Source organism: Canis lupus, chromosome 23, assembly GCF_048164855.1.
Source record: "Canis lupus baileyi chromosome 23, mCanLup2.hap1, whole genome shotgun sequence".
Taxonomy (NCBI): Eukaryota; Metazoa; Chordata; class Mammalia; order Carnivora; family Canidae; genus Canis; species Canis lupus.
Window position 1 is genome coordinate 21679218 of NC_132860.1, and position 22494 is coordinate 21701711.

The following is a 22494-nucleotide window of genomic DNA, read 5'->3' on the forward strand; positions in this document are numbered from 1 at the left end:
TTAGGGTTCATCTAAGTTAGTGGTTAAGTCAGCTATGACAAGTGAGTGTAGCTTTGTCATTCTCAAAATATTGTTCCTGAAAAAGAAGTATTGGCATTGCCTGGAAACTTGTTAGAAAGGGAAATTCTTGGCTCCTTATCCCCCCAAACTATAAGATTAGTAACTCTGGAGGTTGGTATCAGCAATCTGCATTTCAACTGGCTCTCTAGGTGATCTCATACACACCTACATTTGAGATCCACTGGTCCAGATAAAGAAAAATCCTGATGAGAAGCCCACATTATATATTCAAGAAAAACAAATAAACAGCTCTAATCCTTGATTGGGAGATTTGTGTATATGTGTGTATGAATGCTTGGGGGCATCCTAACAACATGCCCCCAAATCCATCTGTGAGAGATGGCTTTTCCCCAGAGGAGGGAGAATACAGCAGAGGAGCATGCCTCAGAGGAGAATACAGCAGAACGTGGCAACTTCTTCCCATCAGGGCCTGAGATGATTAAGAAGATACTTGAAGAGAACTGAAGCTCCAGTGTGTGCATCCTGTCCTGGGGCATATTTCAATATTCCTTTAGTTATTCTTATTCTAGAAGCTTCATTTCCTTATTTTTTCTCAACCCAGGAAATAGAGTGGTTTTTATTTCATTATTTTAAGTTATTTTCCAAACCTAGATGCAAGTAACATGCAGGACAGGTATCTTTTGTCTTTATTATTTTCATCCCTAGGTTTTATCACTAATTTTTTCCCCATTCTGCTTTGTTCAACTTTATACTGAGTGTTAAACAAGACTGCTGGTGGTTCACAGTACAGCAAGATATGGAGATGCAAAATTAAAAAAGTCAAGGGTATTTTAATGCATTCAATAATCTGTTAATCTCATATATCTGATTTGTACTTATTGAGTGCCTATGATGTCAGCAGGTGCATGAAGTGCTTTCCTCTGTGCTATAATAAAAAAGATGAAATTCCATTGCTGACAGATGGAGCACTGACTTTTTTGGAATACAAGTAGGAAATGTCATTTGTATAGGAGAGTTTTATTAATGTTTTAACAGCAGCCTGCTCAGGATATTTAAGGATCATAAAGAAACAATGGAAAGAAGAGGCATGTAACTATGGATACAGGAAAAATAACAAGAAAAAATATTCCTAAGAACTGTAACTTCTTGTCCAGATAGAATGGGAGAGGCAGAAGTTAGTTATCTGAAGGCAAGAGAGTTGATTCTAGGAGTAGGATATCACATATAAAAACAAGAAGTGAGACAAAGTGCAAAGAATGTTCTATTGGTGGCTGAGTCTATGTGTAGAGTTGGAATATATTTGTGAATGGAATTATTCTTTATTCATAGTTATGAATGCTAAGGGCATTGTTTTAACAAAGAATAACTTGTATAATTTAAGTTGTAGACAGATTTTATGTCATTTGAACTGTGGAGAACCTTGATGGCCTAGAACAGAGGCAGTACATCAGTTAGAAGTTACTAAGGAAACAGTCAAACTGTGAATTCATGTCTTTTCTTTCAGCCAGTTTCAGGCCCACCTGCCAGTCATGGTATTATTTCTCAACAACACAGGCACCCAAGTGACTGAATTCCTGATGATCTGCTTCCCAGGATTGCAGGACACACAGCATTGGCTCTCTGTAGTCCTGGCTCCCCTTCTGGTTTTGGCCCTTGGGGCTAACTTTGTGTTGTTACTCACCATCCAGCAGGAGACATCTCTGCATGAACCCATGTACTACCTGCTTGCCATCCTTTCCATGCTGGACATCATCCTTTGCCTCACTGTCATTCCTAAGGTTAGACCCCCCTCTAGATTCACTTCCAGGTACTCAGTCATCTATCTCTGAATAGTATTGTTTTGTTGCTATAAATCCTCCTACCTCTGAAGGCAAATTCTTAATGAGTTGCCCACACTATCACACTGGGTTCATCACAGCTCCCACATATGTCCCTTTCATTCTCAGTGTCCACTTCTTTAAAAGTTTCATTCTTGGGATCCCTGGGTGGCACAGTGGTTTGGCGCCTGCCTTTGGCCCAGGGCGCGATCCTGGAGACCCGGGATCAAATCCCATGTCGGGCTCCCGGTGCATGGAGCCTGCTTCTCCCTCTGCCTGTGTCTCTGCCTCTCTCTCTCTCTCTGTGTGACTATCATAAATAAATTAAAAAAAAATTAAAAGTTTCATTCTTCCAAACTGACAGGCCCTCTTTCAATGTCTCAGTCAATGAAATGCCAAGTTTGGACTTTGTTTTTACTTCTAGGGAGAGATTCTTCTTGACTCAGAATGATCCCACCTTTACATCCAAGAAGACTAGAATTTACTTACTAAAATGTAACTGGATGTATATTTACATCATATGCTGAGATAGGAATCATATTTGGAAGAGGTTTCTTTTGTGTATAAAGAGATTGGAGGGTATCCAAATATAAGTATTATACTTACTGAGTTCTGATATTCTTGTGATACATTCAGGTGGGCAGATGTGTTCAGCTGGAATTTGGGTAAGAAATCTGCGGTTGATCAAGAGAAGACAGGCTAGAAATAAGCGTTTTTAAGCAAAAGACATTATCTATAGATAGAGAGAAAAGTGTATAAATCTGGCTTTAATTGGGATACACATAGAAGGTACTTGAAATTAGGATACTGTGCCAGCTGGGATTATGGGGCTATGGTTTGGGGATATAGATGGTTGAAAAAAACATTGGGAGTTTCCCCAAAGTTAGGTACTCTAGAGTGGAAATGGATGCAGTTTTTGAGAATAATGATTCTGGCAGGTCCTGCTCATCTTCTGGTTCAACATGAAGACCATCAGCTTTGCAGGCTGCTTTCTGCAGATGTTCATCATGAATACATTCCTTCCCATGGAGTCCTCCACCTTCCTGGTCATGGCCTATGACCGCTATGTGGCCATTTGTTATCCTCTCCGCTACCCATCCATCATCACTGAAAAATTTGTCACTTATGCAGCTGTCTTCATTGTCTTCCGCAATTTGCTGGCCACACTACCCACACCAGTTCTGGCTGCCAGGCTCAACTACTGTGCCAGCAATGTGGTGGAAAACTGTATCTGTGCCAACATTTCTGTAGCAAAGCTCTCCTGTGGGAATATCCACCTAAACAAGCTCTACCAGTTTGTGAGTGTTTGGTGTCTACTGGGTTCTGACCTGGTGCTCATCTTGCTATCCTACTGCTTCATCTTGAGGGCTGTTATGCGTCTGCAGTCAGGAGGTGCAGCCACCAAAGCCCTGAGTACTTGTGGTTCCCATCTCATTCTTATACTTTTCTTCTATACATTGCTACTAGTCTTCATCTTTACAAACAAGGCAAGAAAGAAGGTGCCCTTAGAGGTACCCATTCTTCTTAATGTCTTACACCACCTCATTCCACCAGCTCTGAATCCCATTGTTTATGGAGTACGAACCCAGGAAATCAAACAAGGGATTATCAAGCTACTCAAGTACCAGTTCTGAGAGATATGAGTCAAAGACCAGGGATTATGGAAGTTTGTTTTAGTGTTGGTTTCATTTGAATGCCACAAGAAACATATTTGACATCCATGATGCTATCCTCATCTTGAACTTAAACCTTCTCTAGCCACTATCACAATATTTACCCTTACTAACTCCTTCTCAAATCTTCATTAAACACACATTTGGTAATCCATTGCTTTTTAATTTTAACCCCTTGCCATCATGATCCTTCAATTACTCATTAAATGATTACTTAATACCTTCCACATCCTTCTCAGTCTTTAAATTCTGAGTGCCTATCACATTTAATTCATAGGGCAAAGATGAGACAGTTTATATAGAACATGGGAAATATGGGTATGGTTAGGGGAACCAATGAAAGGAGTAATGGCTTGGATTAAGATGTTGAGTAAAAATTAAAGTTATGGGTCACAATATTTGCTGAGAGTCCACATGTAGTGTATAAAAGATGGAGAGGAGTAAAGGATGACTCCAAGGCTTTTTAAAAGAAGTTAAAAAATTTTTAACTTAAATTCAATTTAGGTAACATATGGTGTATTATTAGTTTTAGGGGTAGTACTTAGTGATTCATCAGTTGCATATAACACCCAGTGCTCATTACATCAAATGCCCTCTTTAATGCACATCACTCAGTTACCCTATTCCCCTACCCATCGCCCTCTAGCAACCCTCAGTTTGTTTCCTACAGTTAAGAGTTTCTTATGGTTTTCCTCCCTCTCTGTTCTTACTTTATTTTTCCTTCACCTCCCCTATGTTCATCAGTTTTGTTTCTTGAATTCCACATATGAGTGAAATCATATAGTATTTGTCTTTCTCTGTCTAATTACTTCATTTAGCATAATGCCCTCTGCTCCCATCCACATCACGGCAAATGGCAAGATTTCATTCTTTTTGATGGCTGAGTAATAGTCCATTGTATATCTATACCACATCTTCTTTATCCATTTATATGTCAGTGGACATCTGGGCTCTTTCCATATTTTTTGAAGTTTTAATTTAAATCCCAGTTAGTTAACATCAGTGGCATATTAGTTTCAGGTGTACAATATACTGGTTCAACACTTCCACTCAACACCTAGGGATCATCACAAGTATACTCCTTAATTTCCATCACCTATTTAACCCATACTCCCACCCATCTCCATTCTGATAACTTCAGTTTATTCTCCATAGTTAAGAGTCTATTTCTCCAACTTTTTGTAAGAGTAGTTGGAAAGTCAGAGTTGCCATTAATCAAGGAACCTGTTTAATGTGTGGTATCAGAAGTTTGGCTTTGGACACTTAACTCTATTTTGATACCAAACTCCTACAAATGACTATACTTTTAAAATAACTATTAAATATCTAAATGGGGAAGTAGAAGTAAGCAATTGAACATATGGCACTGCTCAAGGGCAAGATCTAAGCTAGAGACACATTTTTTTAGTCATAAGAGTGAATAGGTGGTATTTAAATCCAATTTAGATGTGTGATATGAATTATGTCTATGAATTATCCACTTATTTCTATTTTTTTCTTTGAGAAATTTGTTCAAATGCTGGGTACTCTGGATCCATACTTGTTTGCCACTTTCCAGAGACTATAGTCTCATTAAAGTCAGAAACTGTGTTTAATTCTTCTGTGTATCTGGCACATAGTAGGTGCTTTTTAAATTAATAAATAATTTTGACTGTCTCAAAACTTTTGGTCTTAGTGTGTGGCATCTGGATTATGGAGTCTTAATCAAAAAATAATACTATTTGTTGATGAAATTTCATGTGCTGGTTTTAGCAGATAGATATTAAAAGTTTTATCATTTTTATAAGAGTAAAAACATTCATTAACATAATTTAGCAGAGTAATGGACTTCTTATATTCAAAATAGACAATGTTTTAAGGACATAGCAGTAAGCTCCTTGACATCAGTCTTGGCACTGATTTTTTTGGATGATACCAAAAGCAAAAGCACCAAAGCAAAAATAAACTATTCAAACTACATCAAACTAAAAAGCTTCTGCACAGCAAAGGAAGTCATCTACAAAATGAAAAAGCAATCTATCAAATGGGAAAAAATACTTGCAAATCATATATCTGATAAGGGGTTAATATTCAAAATATATAATGAAGGGGAAGTCATCAGAGAGGAAGAGTTTTAACTATAGGAAAAAAACTTGAGTGTTGCTGGGGAGGAAGTGAGTAGGGGGATGGGATAATTGAGTGATGGGCCATTAAGAAGGTATGTGATGTGATGAGCACTGGGTGCTATATGCAACTGATGAATTATTGAACATTACATTAGAAACTAAGGATGTACTAAATATTAGCTAATTGAATGTAAATTAAAAAATAAAAAAAAACCCAAATTTGTAATGAACTCATACAACTCAAAAGCAAAAAGAAAATCTGATTAAATAATGGACAGAGGATCTAATGGACATTTTTCCAAAGAAGACATACAGATGACCAACAGGTACATGAAAAGATGCTCAACATCATTTATCATCAGGGAAATGCAAATTAAAATCCAATAAGATATTACATCACACCCATTAGAATGAATATTATCAAAAATATAAGAAATAAGAAGTATTAGCAAGAATATGAAGAAGAAACACTTATGCATTGTTAGTAGCAATGTAAATTTGTGCAACTCCTATAGAAAACAATATGGAGGTTCCTAAAAAAATTAAAAATAGAACTACCCAATGATCCATCAATTCCACTTCTGGGCAGCATTTGTCTGAAGAAACTGAAAATACTAATTGGAAAAGATACATGTACTACCACGTTCATTGCAGATTTATTTATTTATTTATTTATTTATCTATTTATTTACTTGTTTACTTATTTTTTAATAGGCTCTATGCCCAATATGGGGCTTGAACTCATGACCCTGAGATCATGGGTCCCATGTTCTACTGATTGAGCCAGCCAGGCACCCCTGCAGCATTATTTATAATATTCAAGATATGGAAACAACCTAAATATCCATTGATGGATGAATGGATAAAGAAAATGTGATACACACACACACACACACACACACACACACACACTGGAATATTAGTCTGCCATAAAAAGGAATGAAATCTTGCCATCTGTGACAATAGGGATGGACCTTGAGGGTATTATGCTAAGTTAAATAAGTCAGATAAAGGCAAGTACTGTATAATCTCACTTACATATAAAATCTAAAATAGCACACAAAGAATCCTGAGCTTGTAGAAACAGACAACAGATTGATAGTGGCCAGAAGTGGGGGGCGGGGGTTGGGTGAAATTGGTGAATGGGGTCAAAAGGCATAAAGTTTCAGTTATATAACAAATCATGGGGATGTATAGGTAATAAAACTGTACTGCATATTTGAAAGTTGCTATGAGTGTAGATCTTAAAGTTCTTATCATAAAAAATTTTGTAACTATGTATGGTGATGGATGTTAGGTAGACTGTAGTGACCACTTCACAGTATATGCAAATATCAAATCATTATGTTGTACACCTGAAACTAACATAACGTTATATCAATTATACCTCAATTAAAACATAAATGAAGACATTCATACAGTAGGATGTTATGAAACATATAGTCAATAGAAAGAAAACTTGAAACCTCTCATTGGACAAGCAGAATATGTCCCTGCCTCTGCCACTACAACTGAGATCCCCCAGAATCCCTGGTAAAGTATACAGGGAAAGGAGATTCTTTTAGATTTCTTTTATTTACAGCTATCCCAGCCAGATTTAGTAATCTACTCTTCAGCTCAGATCTGCCTCCTCCAGTCTAAGAGTAATGAGAATGAAATTATGCAATTAATCAATATTTGAAGAAAATGCTTAATGTTGAGCACCATTCCAATAACCTTGCCCAAGATAAAATGTTCTCCCTGTAGTAGCATTCTATCTGTAGTATCATTATAATAATAGGGTCTAGCCTTTAAATTCCAGCCTCTCTCCTGTATGTCTCTGGTTTGTAGGATTGGGTGCCTGCTTTGGTACTGATGTGAGTTCCTATTTACTAGTTCTGGATTGACCTCTAGTCCTTTGCCAGGTCTTAACTGATAGTCACCTTTTAATATCCATTTGTTCTTTGTCACAGGTCCTGCTACTTGCAGATCTTTCCATTGGCCATTGCCCTGGGCTTCTGCCTTAGCCTCCCTTTGGCTGTATCCCCCCTCCCTGCTAGGATGTCCACTACCTCTTGGACTTCTCTACCTGTTCTCAGCTTTGGCCTCTTTGCTTACTGTTCCATCTGATTGGAACAGTCTTATAGGTTCAAATGATTAATTTATCAACATTCATAATCTCAGTTCAAAAATGACCAACCTACACAGAGAGTACCTTCTTATTTTTTTTTATTAAAAACATTTTTTATTGGAGTTCAATTTACCAACATATAGAGTAAAACCCAGTGCTCATCCCGCCAAGTGTCCCCCTCAGTACCCATCACCCAGTTACCCCATCCCCCTGCCCACTTCCCTTTCCACTACCTCTTTTTCATTTCCCAGAGTTGGGAGTCTCTCATGTTTTGTCACCCTTTCTGATATTTCCCACTCATTTTTCTCCTTTCCCCTTTATTCCCTTTCACTAATTTTTATATTCCCCAAATGAATGAGACCATATAATGTTTGTCCTCCGATTGACTTATTTCACTCAGCATAATACCCTCCAGTTCCATCCACATCGAAGCAAATGGTGGGTATTTGTCATTTCTAATGGCTGAGTAATATTCCATCGTATACATAGACCACAGCTCCTTTATCCATTCATCTTTCAATGGACACAGAGAGTACCTCCTTAATAGTTACACCCAAAGTGGCCTCCTGCTCCTGCTTCAGGTCACTCTAGCACATCATGCCATTTTTTTTTCTTTATAGTGCTTACTGCTTTCTGGAATGATTTCTCTATTTAGAATCCTGCATCATGATATGCCTGGCATATCAGGTATTGAATACATATTAAGTAAAGTAATAACTCATCCCAAAATTTGTCTTGCAGGGCCACTGTCATACCCCGTGAACATTCTGAAATATTTTCTTAGATCAATCTCCAGTGTAAGTTACAATGTCCTGAGATATTTGTCTGATACATCTCCCAGTGACAGGGAAAGAATCTGTGATTCCTAGTAATGTTAAAGTTTCCAACAAATCCTTCATTTATCATTATCTGGATTTGCTCCATGGTTCAGAAAGGTAGATTTCCCACTGTGTTTCATTTTGAATGGTAGATTATAAGGCTTTCTACATTTTATGTCTCCTCTAAAAACCTTAAAAAAATTAAAACTAGTCAATATTAAATACTGATTGTATAAAATTGTGAAATATCTTCAAGGCAAGATTTCAGCTCAGATAAATAAATATGATGTAATTATTTCCTTTCTGATAAACTCCACTTGAGCAACCATTGCTTATTATCAGGTTAATATTTCTTATTATTCACTAATAAGTAATAACACTAATAATAAGTAATTATTCACTAATTAGTAATAACATTTTCCTGGATTTATTTAGGACTCATCTTTAGCCTTAGTCCTGTTATTGGATTTTGGGACTGTTTGACGTGCAGAGAGCTAAAAATAAGCCTTCCACCATTTTACCCTACATTCTGAGATTCTATATTCTCTCATTATTTTTAGCACAAAGAAGTCATCATTTACCCTGATTCCCTGGCCTCCTTTTCTCTTCATGGTAAAGCAGAAATGAATGAGAGACATTTCATTTATTACTATGGCCATTTAAAAAAACATTTTATTTATTTATTCATGAGAGACACACAGAGGGAGACAGAGATGGAGGAGGGAGAAGCAGGCTCCCTACCGGCAGCCTGATGGAGGACTTGATCCTGGGACCCCAGCATCATGCCCTGAGCCAAAGGCAGATGCTCAACCACTGAGCCACCCAGGGGCCCCTCAACAGTAAAATTTTAGTTGGATATCTAGTCTATATAATAAAGGTGCATTGTGTGAAGGAAATTTTGACCTAATATTCCCTGCAATTATTATTTATTACTAGGATGAAGTACATGTATTTTCATTTTCAAGCAGGTGCTAATAGGAGTCCATCAGTAGTGAAACCAAAGACCATTAGAAGAAAGATTATTTTCATTACTGAACGGAGGATTAAAGAAACAGACAACATGTGGAGGACCCAACCTTAAATAGATCAGTGATTTGTTAAGTAGTTTATTTCAAGACAAAGGGCCTAGACTTGGGGAACTGTACTGATAGTGGACTGTGAGGCATTTTCATTTTAGGGTCAGAAGGCAGGAACCTATAATTTGGGATCTAGTAGGACTTTCCCGAATTGATATTTCCCCCATCAGTAATTCTAGGAGCATGTGAATCCTAAAGACAAGATGAAGACTCAAATAGTATGACAGATTTTTAAGACTCAGATAGTATGGCTCAAATCTTATGACAGCTTTTTCAGTATGCTTTGTTTATGAGGGGGCATCAAGGTTATCGGATCATGAAATAAACATACAAAGAGTCCTCCCATTAGGAAGGACCACCGACTTCCTCTGGGCAGGTGAATGCAGGCTGGACCTATACATGTGCATATATAAATGATCTTTCAAGAAGGCTTGGATTTCCACCTGTGAACAAAATTATAAATTATAGTATTTGGAAGTTATTCCTGATACAATGTTTAAATTTCCCATTTAGTTTCAGCTGTCATGAGAGAGTGGGAGGAAGTGTTCATGCCCATGCTTGGAAACAAGACTCAATAGCATGAGTGATGCCTATCTTAAGGCAGATCATGGTTTCATAGACTCTGAGAAGGAGAAATGTGTTTTAAAATAACTAGTTCACTGTTTTCATGTAGTAGATGAAGATGCTATAGGGATGCTACTAATTTGTTCCCGGTCACAAATCTTGTATGTGGTTGTGCAAGAACTAGAGTACATAACTTCTAACTCACCATCTCAGGATTTTTCTTTTTTTCAAGTTGCTTACTGTACTTATTCATATATCATTTATTTCCATCTCCTTCTAAGTAGAAGAAAACATTCCTTCAAAGTTATAGGGTCTAGATTGCTTTATATTCTGTCTAAACAGCTTGTGCATTTCCAAATGACTATAAATTTGTTCTGTGCATCTTTGTGCCCTCGAACTCCAACGAAGTTCCTATACCAGAGCAGATGCCTAGAAAATCTTTGTTCAATTCATAGTAGGTCTTAGTATATTAAAGTTTCATTACTGGAACATCTTCTGATGCTGTGACATATTAGTACACCAAAGCAGAACTCTATAAACATATCACAAAGTGAATCTTTGACCCCTGAAGATGAAGCTTCAAGCACAGATAGTAGTGTGAAGACATGGAAGAAAGGCTTTGTGAGATAACTTCTCTGAAACCCAGCAAATGCCATTTTTCCACATATGAGCACTTCTTGCAAAAACTCTAACCATTTGAAGGTTGCACCAGAAAAGGAAGTTTTTGCTTGGTCAAGGAGAAAAAAGTTATTGGCTCGGTTGGAGGTAACTAAAAGAGATTTACTTATGGACACTAGTTATTTTTCATCATTCAGAGCTGATATTTAAAGACTGTGTCTTTTTCAACTGGATTATACAACTAGGTTGAAAACAATAATAAATTAATAATATTATAAACAAAGACATTAATATCCACAGTTTATATATATATATATACACACATTTTTAAGATTTATTTATTTATTTTGGACAGAATGAGAGAGAGAGAGAGCATGAGTGCAAGGGAGAGAGCCTGAGGGAGAGGAAGAGAGAGAGAGAATTTTTCAAGTGGACTCCTTGCTGAGCGCAGAGCCTGATGCAGGGCTTGATCTCATGACTGTGAGATTATGACCTGGGCTGATATCAAGAGCCAGATGCTTAACTGACTGAACCACCAGGTGCCCACACAGTTATATATTTTTTAAAAATGACCTGTATAGAATAGTAAATACAATATTAACTGGGATTCATTTCTTATCTGTAGAATTCATCCTCCTGAGTTTTCACATTGTAGATAAGATAGAATTACAAAGATTGGGGAAAATTTTTAAAAAGTCACAGAGATGCCAGATTTTTCTTAGGGGATTATTAGGGTTTGAAGCAGAGGGATAGAGTCAAGAAATTCTTTCACATTTTAACTTACTTTCCTTAATCTTATGTCTTGACCTATATGGAGCTATGAGTTTCAACCCAAGTTTTCATTAACTGATTTATAACTCATCCCTATATTAGGAATGCAGAGATCCAATTGTCTTCACTACCACCCCTTCTTCAGTAATCTCTGGATTCCTTGCTTGATCTCCTGGGTTCGCACTCCATAAACAATGGGGTTGAGGGCTGCGGGGATGACATTGTGGAGGACATTGAGCAAGACTGGCACATCAGGGGAGACTTTCTTCTTCATCATATGAGTGAGCACGAAGACCAGAAGGACGGTGCTGAAGAAGAGGATAAGGATGAAGTGAGAACCACATGTGCTCAGGGCCTTGGCCATGGCACCCTCTGCCTTGAGTCTCAGCACAGCTCGGAGTATAAGGCCGTAGGAGAGGAAGATGAGGATGAGGTCAGATCCTAGCAGTGTCCAGCCTCCAGCAAATTGGAGAATGCGATTGATGGTGACATCATCACAGGAGAGCTTGGAGACAGACAAATTGGCACAAATGCAATTCTCAATAATATTTCTCCCACAATAATTGAGTCGAGATGATAGAATGGGGAGAGTCACTGTTACAATCCCATTTCTGGCCAAAATAAAGGCAGCAGCCTTAGCTACAAATCGTTCAGTGATGATAGATGGGTACCTCAGTGGGTGGCAGATGGCCACATAGCGGTCATAGGCCATGACCATAAATGTGCAGGACTCCATGGCATAGAAACAATTAATGATGTACATCTGTAGGAAGCAGGCATCAAAGCTGATGGACTTGAGGTCAAACCAGAAGATGACCAGGACCTTGGGGATGACAGTGAGGCAGAGAACAATGTCCAGCAGGGAGAGGAGGCTGAGCAGGTAGTACATGGGCTGGTGTAGAGAGGCCTCCAGCCAGATGGTGATCAGGAGAACAGCATTGGCCCCCATGGCCACAAGGAACAAGATGCTGAGGGGCAGGGACAACCAGAGCTGCCAAGTGGGGGACCTGACAAAACAATTCAGGAGGAACTCTGAAACCCCAGTGGAGCCATTTCTGTGAGGTGTCATCTTGTGGATTTTGTTTCTATAGATTTTCTTTCGCGATCTAAAAAGTTAGGATCAAAATTAACCTCTGACTGTAATTAAAATGGAAGAGAAAGTCACTTCATTGGAATCAACTTATGGCTCTATTTTGCTTTAACTGGAGATTTTGCATATTACATATAGGAGAAGAAATTAATTTCAATCCTTAACAAATTTTTTCTCACTTCTGGAATATTTCTAATTTCTTAATGAATCAACCTTATAAAATAGAATTAGTAATTTCAGTTAGCTGTGAGGCAGCATCCTTACTTTTGAAAAAATAGGTCCTTTAATTTAAGCAGTGTGAAGGTGGTGAGATTGGCCTTTAGTAATTCCTCTTTGAATCCCTTTACCCAGTTGTCCATATAATGTCCCTAACCTCCACAGCAGGTACTGTTCAGTGTTGTCACTCCTTTCTTCCCATGTACCTTTTATTCATCTTTTATATACAAGAGACACAAAGATTAAGTATTATCCTTGTTCTCAAGGAAATGACAATCTGTTGGGTGTGATAAGAATAGATAAATATAACAACAATACTAAGAATAATAACAGAGCATTATGCAGAATATTTGGAGAGTATAGGTAAATATTAACTTCAGTCACAGGGAAGTCAAGTGTTCCCAGGACTCCCCTCCTGTTGAATTTTAAAGACAAGTCCAAAAAACTCCTGTGAAAAAGAGTTATCTATTGCAATGAGAGATACCTTCAAAATGTTTAACATCAGCATGTCTAGAGTCTTTAAAATCATGCTGTGTAGGGTCCCTAGATTTGTCCATCTAGTACTGATGTTCTGCTCAGGTGTCATCCCATGATTGGAAATTACTCTGCTTCATCAGTGTTTAAATTTCACCGTTTTGCATTTGTTTAGCTAGCAGGAAAATACAAACCTCTGCAGTGTATTGAATGGATTTCCAACACTTACCAGGAACTGTGTTAAAATATATTAGCAGCATTATCTCACTTTACTATTAAAACAACTGTGTGAGGTATGCCTTAATATGAATTTACAAATGAGGAAAATGAGGTGAAGAAAGCTTGAGAAAATCAGAAGATCATAGGTAGTAAAACTTTCAATCTAGATGCAAAATTCTATTTCATTTTAAACCCAACTTTTAGTCACCTATACTGTACTACATCTCACCAGCAAAGGATCATTAGTTGGATAGTCTCTCAGAATTCTTCTGAGACCTGGCATGCCATGATAATGTCTTTGGTTCCTCAGTCTCTGTCAAAGGACAAAAATCTGTCCTTCTAAGGTAGCAAAAATTTTTGAAAATTGATTACAACAGTAGAGAGGTAGTTTTGGAATGGGGGCTGAGGAGATAAGAGGATTTTTAACAGAATTATGAATGGAGAACTGAAAATAGTTTTTAGTCATCACAATCCATGTGATGTAGCTGTTAAAATGACATGCTTGTTTCCATCTGTATATGTCCTTGCTCCTATAGGTCCAGTCCTGATCACCTTGTTGTTTCTTAGACCTGAACCTTCTTACCAATAGCCTCGGGAACTGCTGGGTCAGAGAACGGTAGTGGGAATTACCCTCCTCTTCCCCAACTCCTCTTTTCATTCCATTTGATGTTCTGCCTTAAAATCAAGGGAATGCTCTCCTTTAAGTGTCTGCCAGGAACCGTGTGTCTCTTCCTGGAGGCAAAAATAATTTTAAGACACATGGAGAGTTTACCTTATCTCCCACTTCTTTTCCTGTTATTAAGGATAGCATATGCTAACAATGTCTACATAAATTTCAGAGTGGTTTTAAAGTTTAAAGTTGTCTCATTTGTGCCAATGAGACACAGTACAAGGAAGATTTGCTGTTATACCAGCCAGTTTTATCACAGCACATGCAAATTTCAGTGTCAAATTCTGACACTACTTCCTCCTGTCAGGACTTGTCTTTTGCACTTCATTTTTTTTATTCCAGCTTCTCCTCTGCTCACATCTTATACAGTAACATTATAGCACTTTCATTCTTAGCACAGCTTCCAATCTCACCTTAGTTAAGCTGGATGAAGGATCCCTGCCTGATTTCTAGAGAGTCCAGCCATATGGAAGCACCCCTGCTGCAGGAAAAGAGGATCCATAAGGAAACCTAGAAGAAGGAGAATTTTTAAAAAATTTTCTAAGTAGTCTTGGAAAGATTATTTCTAGCACTAGGATAGAATTTCTAGAGAGCACAAAGGAAGGATTTTCCATCTTATGGTTCTATTCTCTTTTTTTTCTTTTTTTTTCTTCCTGTCTCCTTTTTTTCAACCAACAATTTATTCAACAATGAGTATCTACTCACCTCTAGGCTAAACTATTTGGATGTACATAGATACTTTTTGTTTCCTTTTTCAATCGTCCTCTGCGATCAGAGACCATCTATGGTGAATAGGACAGAAGCCCCAAAGCTAGTTTTTCTTGCCTCCATGAGGGTCAGACTGAAGAAAGCCAGTTGAAGTTGGAAACTAATGCAGGGAATTAATTTAAGCCCTTTCCCTAGGCTCCAGGATGGAACTGTGTTATGGGATGCTAGAAACACAGCTTTGAAATTTGGAGGGGATGAAAAGGTTGCCTAGCCCCATGGTATTTGGATAAACTTGTGAAATATTCCCACCAGTCTATCCTTTGAATTATGGACTGGATCCAGAGACAGAAAGGAAATTACTTTTTTTTTCCTGGCAGCTTTTTCTAGTATTAGTATTCCAGCTTTTAGAAATTCTTTATCTTGAACTGAGGTAAGTTATCTCCCTCTCCTTGCACTTATACGTATCTTTGTTTTTTGACCTTTGTCATGACATAGGATGAGTTTACTTCTCTCCCTAATGAATCAAGTATATATACACAGATTTCCTCCTGTATGGCTTCTAGATTTACAGACTTCAGATTAAAAACATCAGATTATTTTATTGAAAAAAAGTCCTACTTTTCAGCTATCCCAAGATTGGTTGATATTCCATGGGCAAATTCCAGCTTAAGTATATATCCCTGGTACATGAAGCCCCAGTTGTGGTCAAGGCAGCTAAGAAGGGTCCTTTTGTCACACAGGCTATAATCTCTATTACCTCTGACTACTTAAGCACCCTTGACTCAGGAAAGGACAGGGATACACATCTTGATTGAAAAGATAAGGCCCTGTCTTCTGGCAAATCTTGATGTCTGTGCCCTACGGGTACCTCTCCAGACTTTCTTTCACAGACTCACCTTCAGAGGGTATTGTAGCATGGGTTCTGCCTCCACTGATAATGGAGCTCTGACTAGTAAAGCTGAGACTCTAATAATCCCAGTGGCTTTAGGGATCCACTCTGGGGGAAACTGTCCATCCCTCTTCCCTATAGAGGGTGATGAAAATGAAGATTAGCAACCTCATAAGGCCCGTCTAGAACAAATAGCCATGTAGTTAAGGAAGAGAATGATTGTTTCTACCTGGGAAAAAGAGCCTTTGGGAGCCCAGCCCTAGGGGGTGCTATGTTGTATATATCACCTACAGTGGATTATTTCTTTGAATGTCAAAGGCTTACATTTGCACGTGAGCATTCATTTGTGTATGTGTATGCTATCATCTTCCTCCAAGGATGCTCTAAGTTCATCTACACATTTTTGTGCATTTCAGGCACATGCTCAGTGAAGGATTGATATTGTCTGTCTGTATTGTTGAATGGATAATCACGTATAGTGACTTTAACCATGCCATTATAATGATAAAATGGAAATGAAACAAAAATTTTACCTATTGAGAAATGAAATGCATTTTCCAGAGAGGATACCCATGTAAGAGTATTTTTGTTACAATGAAAATGTAATTTGATTTTAACTGAATAATTGTTATGGAGCATGAAGTCTTCCTTAATTTTACTTTGGGGCCACTGGTGCCCTGAATTGAGGTACTCACATTCTTTACATTATTGTACATTAGTATTATGACCTTAATTTGGCTTTATGCTAATGTTTTTGTTTATTAATATTAATAATAAAATCTTATTTAATTTTACTTCATCACTTAACTTCCATCTGAATCTCTGCCCCCTCCAAAAGGCACAAACCTTATTTATTTAATATATATTCTTTCTAATTCACTTTTAATATGTTTATTTCTCTACGGGTTATCCAAAAGAAAGTTTTTCTCAGTGTTGATGAGTGTTCAATTTTTACATATTTATTATAAATCTCATCTTGGCTCTTAATTTTTCACTTAATACTTTTTTTTAAAAAAACTTGTCCAAGATACAACATGCAAATATAGTTCATTTCTTTTAATTTTGATAGTATTCTATTGTATGTATGTAACTTTTTATTAATATAGGCAACATTTAGGTTGGGACCTTGTTATTAATACATTAGGAGGGACATTGTCTTTTACCATTTTCTTAACGGACATATGAAAGTTTACCTTTGTTATATACCTAAGAGTAGGATTACGGAATCAGGAGGTTCAAACTTACTTTTCTCTACCTATACCAGATTTCTCTCTAGGATACCTATATGCAATCCTACCAGAATTAGTTTAAGTGTCTTGATTTCTTATATCCATAGCACTGTTAGATATTATCCAATTTTTTCTTTACAGACATGATAGTTGAGGGTAGCCCTCATTGTTTTGATTGATTGATTTATTTATTTATTTATTTATTTATTTATTTATTTATTTATGATAGTCACAGAGAGAGAAAGAGAGAGAGAGAGGCAGAGACACAGGCAGAGGGAGAAGCAGGCTCCATGCACCGGGAGCCGGACGTGGGATTCGATCCCGGGTCTCCAGGATCGCGCCGTGGGCCAAAGGCAGGCGCTAAACCGCTGCGCCATCCAGGGATCCCTTGATCTAGTTTTTATGTTTGCTTAGTGTTTTTATTTGTTATTATTTTTTATTGGTGTTTTTAAAATAAACTTCTTAGTCATTCTGGTTTTCCTCTCTTTGAATTATATACTTTTACTCTTTACTCATTCTTGCTCTCCTTTTTTTGTGATGACTTACAGAACGTTTTATTTAAAAAATTAGGGTTTAGAACATTTAATTCTAGCTTTAGACTTTGCTAATATTCTCTCCTAATCTCTCATATATTTGTCTATTTTTGAACATGATATCTTTTGTTGAGTAGAAATCTTTAGTATTGACATAGGCAACCCTGTCTAGATCTCTCCTGATAGTTTCTACTGTTGGACCCTTGTTTAGGAACTCTTTCTCCATCTCAAGGTCACAAAGTTGTTATCTTTTCCATAAGTTCTTAAGTATTTTATTTTTGTATTCTTATTTATGCTTTATGTTGTCTATCTTGGGGCTGATATTCTGTTGGTTGCTTTGGTATAGTCATTTGGTCATCAAGATACTTGGTTGATAAAATCTGCTATTCTGATTATCTCTGGGCAACTATCCCCACCACTGCCCTGGTGTCTGTCATCTATTTAGGATCAAACAATTAAGGGTTAAATATTTGGCAAACTGATGGTCTTTGGTTATGTTTCATGATGCTAATTCACTCTGATCACTTAGTGTCCAAGCTATACTAGTTATTAAATACTTTTAATTTTTCCTATGTAGATATTCTAAAGTACATAATCACCTTTGCTTTTTGCAAATGGGAAACCCAGTTAACCAACACAATTTACAAAATAATGGATATTTAGTATTGATTAGTAATAGATATTTAACAATACTGATTTGTGTGGTTAACTATGATGTTTGTTACATTCTCATATACAAGAGACTATTGTTCACATCTAAGTTGGAGTATTTGACTATTTTTGAATCAGTTCTACAATGTTTTTGTTACAATTGTTTGTGAAATATATTAATATCAACAGGATGAATTGGACTTTAATGTTTCCCTAAATTGTTTTAGTCAATGTGAAAAATTAGAATGCATGATTTTTAAAAAGATTTATTTATTTATATTAGAGAGAGAGAGAAAGAGAGAATGCTCTATGGAAGCCATATGTGACCAATTTTTTGGAAGGGTTGTAAAATAAATTTAAATAAATAGATATAACTTTATTCAAATTTTATTCTTGTATGAGTGAATTAATCAGAGTCATTTACTTATTTGTTTGTTTATTAAGAAATTGGCTCCTATGAGTAAGGAGAGGCTGGCAAATCCAAAATTGGCAGGGTGAGTGGGCAGGCTTGAGACTCAGGAGGGCTAATCTTTCAGTTTGAGTCTGAAGGCCATCTTCTATAGAATCAGAAAAAGCCAGGGTAGATAAGGCAGTCTGCTAGCTAATTCACTCATGTTCAGCACCACACCAGTCTTTTTGTTTTATTTGAGACTTCAACTGATTGGATGAGCCTCACCCATGTTATGAAGAATAATCTGTTTTATTCAAATTCCACTAATTTAAATGTTAATTTCATCCAAAAACACTCTCACAGAAATATCCAGAATAATATGGGACCAAATATCTAGGCATTTCATGACCCAGCCACGCTGACAAAACTAGCCATCATAATCAGTTTTGATAATTTGTGCCACTGAAGAATTTGTCCATTTTGTATAGTTGTCAAATTTATTGTTACAATGTTCACAATTTTCATTTATTATCTTTTTAAAGTCTATTCCATATAACGATGTTCTTTTCCCCTTCCACATATTGGAAATTTGTACCTTTTTTCCCATTTTTCTTTTTTTAAGTGTATACTTAAAATTTTTTTTTAATTTGAATTCAATTTAGCTAACATATATTTTATTATTAGTTTCAGGGGTAGAATTTAGTGATTTACCAGTTGCATATAACTTTCAGTGCTCATTACATAAAGTGCCCGCCTTAAAACACATCACCCAGTTACCCAATCCCCTTACCCATCACCCTTGGTTTGTTTCCTACAATTCAGCATCAAGAGATGGGTTTGTCTCCCTCTCTGTTTTTGTCTTATTTTATTTTTTCTTTGCTTCCCCTACACTCATCTGTTTTGTTTCTTAAATTCCATATATAAGTAAAATCATATGGTATTTGTCTTTTTCTGAGTGATTTATTTTGCTTAGCCTAATACCCTCTTAGTTCAGGCCATGTTGTTGCAAATGGCAAAGTTTCGTTTTTTTGATGGCTGAATAATATTCCATTGTATTTATATACCACATCTTCTTCATTCATTCATTAGTCAATGGACATCTGGGTTATTTTGATATTTTGGCTATTGTGGACATTGCTGCTGTAAACATTGGGGTAAATGTATCATTTCAAATCACTTTGTATCCTTTGAATACATTCCTAGTAGTGCAATTGCTGGGAACCTCTATACCGTTTTACAGAATGACTGCACCAGTTTGCATTCCCACTCACAGTGTAAGAGGGTTCCCCTTTCTCCACATCCTTCACCAACATCTGTTGTTAATAGTTTTTAATAAACTCAGAGTTGTGCAATTATCATCATCATTAATTTAGTAATATTTTATCATTCCAAAAAGAAACCTCATACCCATTACGAGTCATTCTCTATTTTTCCCAAGCCCCCCTTCCCAATCAGCACCTAGGAAACTACTAATATACTCTCTGTTTCTAACGATTTTCTTATTATGGACATATATAAGTGAAATCCTGAAACGTGTGGTTCTTTAACATTGGCTTCTTTCAGCCAGCATCTCTTTAAGGTTTTTCCATGTTGTAGTGTGTATCAGTACTTCCATTTATTTTTATTGCTGAATAATATCCTATTGCATGGATATACCACATTTTATTGATCCATTCATTCATCAATTAATGGATATTTGGATTGGTTCCATTTTTATCTATTATGTATAATGTTGCTATGAGCATTTGTGTAGCACTTTTGTATAGACATATATACATATATACATACATAGAAATATATGTATATACATATAATATATATTATATATGTACAAAAATATATGTATATTATATATTATATATGTATGTATATAACATATAATATATATAATATGTATGTGTGTGTGTGTGTGTATATATATATACACATACACATATATATATATTGTTTACCTAGGAATAGAATTGCTGGGTCATATAGTAAATCCATAAAAACTTTTGAGAAATTGACTCTATTCCAAAGTGGCTGCATCATTTTATAACCCCACTGGTAGTGTGTGAGGATTCTTATTTCTTCACATCCTCATTAACCTGCCTTTTTGATTATAGAAATCTTAGAATAAAATAGTATGTCATTATGGTTTTGATTTTCATTTTCAAGATATTGAACATCTTTTCATACTTATTGGTCATTTGTATATCTCCTTTGGAAAAATGCATCTTTTCCCCCATTTATTATTTATTTATTCTCCCATTTATTTAAACCCATTTATTAATTGGGTTGTTTCTTTGTGTTGAGTTGGAAAAATTCTTTTTATTTCCTGGATACAATTCCCTTATCAGATACATAATTTGCAAGTATTTCTCTTATTATGTGGGTTGTGTGTGTGTGTGTGTGTGTGTGTGTATATATATATATAATGTACAAATAAATAAATATATAAATAAATATTTATATATACAAATAAATATATTTATATATATATACAAATAAATATTTATTTATTTATTTGTTTAACAGACAATGTTACATTAGTTTTTGGTATACAACATGGTGATTCAATAATTCTATAGGTTATGCTATACTCACCCCAAGTGTAGCTGCCATCTGTTACCATGCGATGCTATTGTAGTTATCATTGACTATATTCCCTGTTCTGTACCTTTTATTCCCATGATGTATTCATTCCACAACTGGAAGCCTGTATCTCCTATTCCCCTTCACCTATTTTGTCCATCTTCCCAGCTCTCTCCTTTCATGGCAACCATCAGGTTATTTTCCATATTTATAGATCTGATTCTGCTTTTTGTTTGTTTATTCATTTGTATTGTTTTCTTAGATTTCATGTATAATTGAAATCATATGGTATTTGTCTATATCTGTCTGACTTATTGTATCCTCTGGGTCCATTCATGTCACAAATGGCAAGATCTCATTCTTTTAATGGCTGAGTAATATTCTATTCTCTCTCTCTATATATAAATATATAAATACATAAATATTTATATATATAAAATCACATCTTATTTATCCATTCATTTGTCAATAGACTTTTGGGCTGCTTCCATAGCTTGGCTGTTGTAAATATTGTTGCAGTAAACATAGAAGTACATATATAATTTTTCAATTAGTGTCTCATTTTCTTTGGGTAAATACCCAGTAGTGGATTTATTGGATCTATTGGATCATATATTTCTATTTTTAATTTCTTGAGGAATGTCCACGCTGTTTTTGATAGTGGTTCTACCAATTTACAATCCCACCACAGAGCATGAAGTTTCCTTTTTCTCCATATTCTTACCAACATTTGTTATTTATTCTTTTTTAAATTAGAACTATTCTGACAGGTGCAAGGTAATCTCTCGCTAGTTTTGATTTGCATTTCCTTTATAATTAGTGATGTTGAGCATCTTTTCATGTGTCTGTTGGCCATCTGTATGCCTTCTTTGGAAAAATGTCTATTCAGGTCCTCTGCTCATGTTTAATTAGATTAATTGTGGGTTTGTTTGTTCATTTGTTTGTTTTTTTGGTATTGAATTGTGTAAGTTCTTTATATATTTTGGAAATTAACCCCTTATTGAATCATTTGCAAATGTCTTCTCTCATTCAGTTGGTTGCTTTTTGTTTTGGTGATGGCATCTTTCACTGTGTGGAAATCTTTTATTTTTCCTTTTGCTCCCTTCCCTAGGATGACGTGTCTAGAAAAATGTTGCTATAGTGAATGTCAAAGAAATTACTGCCTACATTCTCTTCTAGAATTTTTATGGTTTCAGGTCTCACATTTAGGTCTTTAATCCATTTTGGGTTTATTTTTGGGTATAGTGTTAGTAAGTTGTCTGGTTTCATTCTTT

General features: G+C 36.1%; 2 protein-coding genes across 2 annotated transcripts; one reads left to right on the forward strand and one right to left on the reverse strand.

Annotated features, from left to right (window-relative positions):
- Positions 1-1550: 1550 nt before the first annotated feature.
- Positions 1551-3472, forward strand: LOC140615445 (olfactory receptor 56A4-like). Its single transcript, XM_072795305.1, has 2 exons — positions 1551-1799; positions 2777-3472. Exons 1-2 carry the CDS (start codon positions 1551-1553, stop codon positions 3470-3472), a joined length of 945 nt encoding a protein of 314 aa, XP_072651406.1.
- An 8228-nt stretch (positions 3473-11700) lies between these two features.
- Positions 11701-12642, reverse strand: LOC140615446 (olfactory receptor 56A3-like). The gene has a single exon (XM_072795306.1). It carries the CDS (start codon positions 12640-12642, stop codon positions 11701-11703), a length of 942 nt encoding a protein of 313 aa, XP_072651407.1.
- Between the last annotated feature and the right edge of the window lie 9852 nt (positions 12643-22494).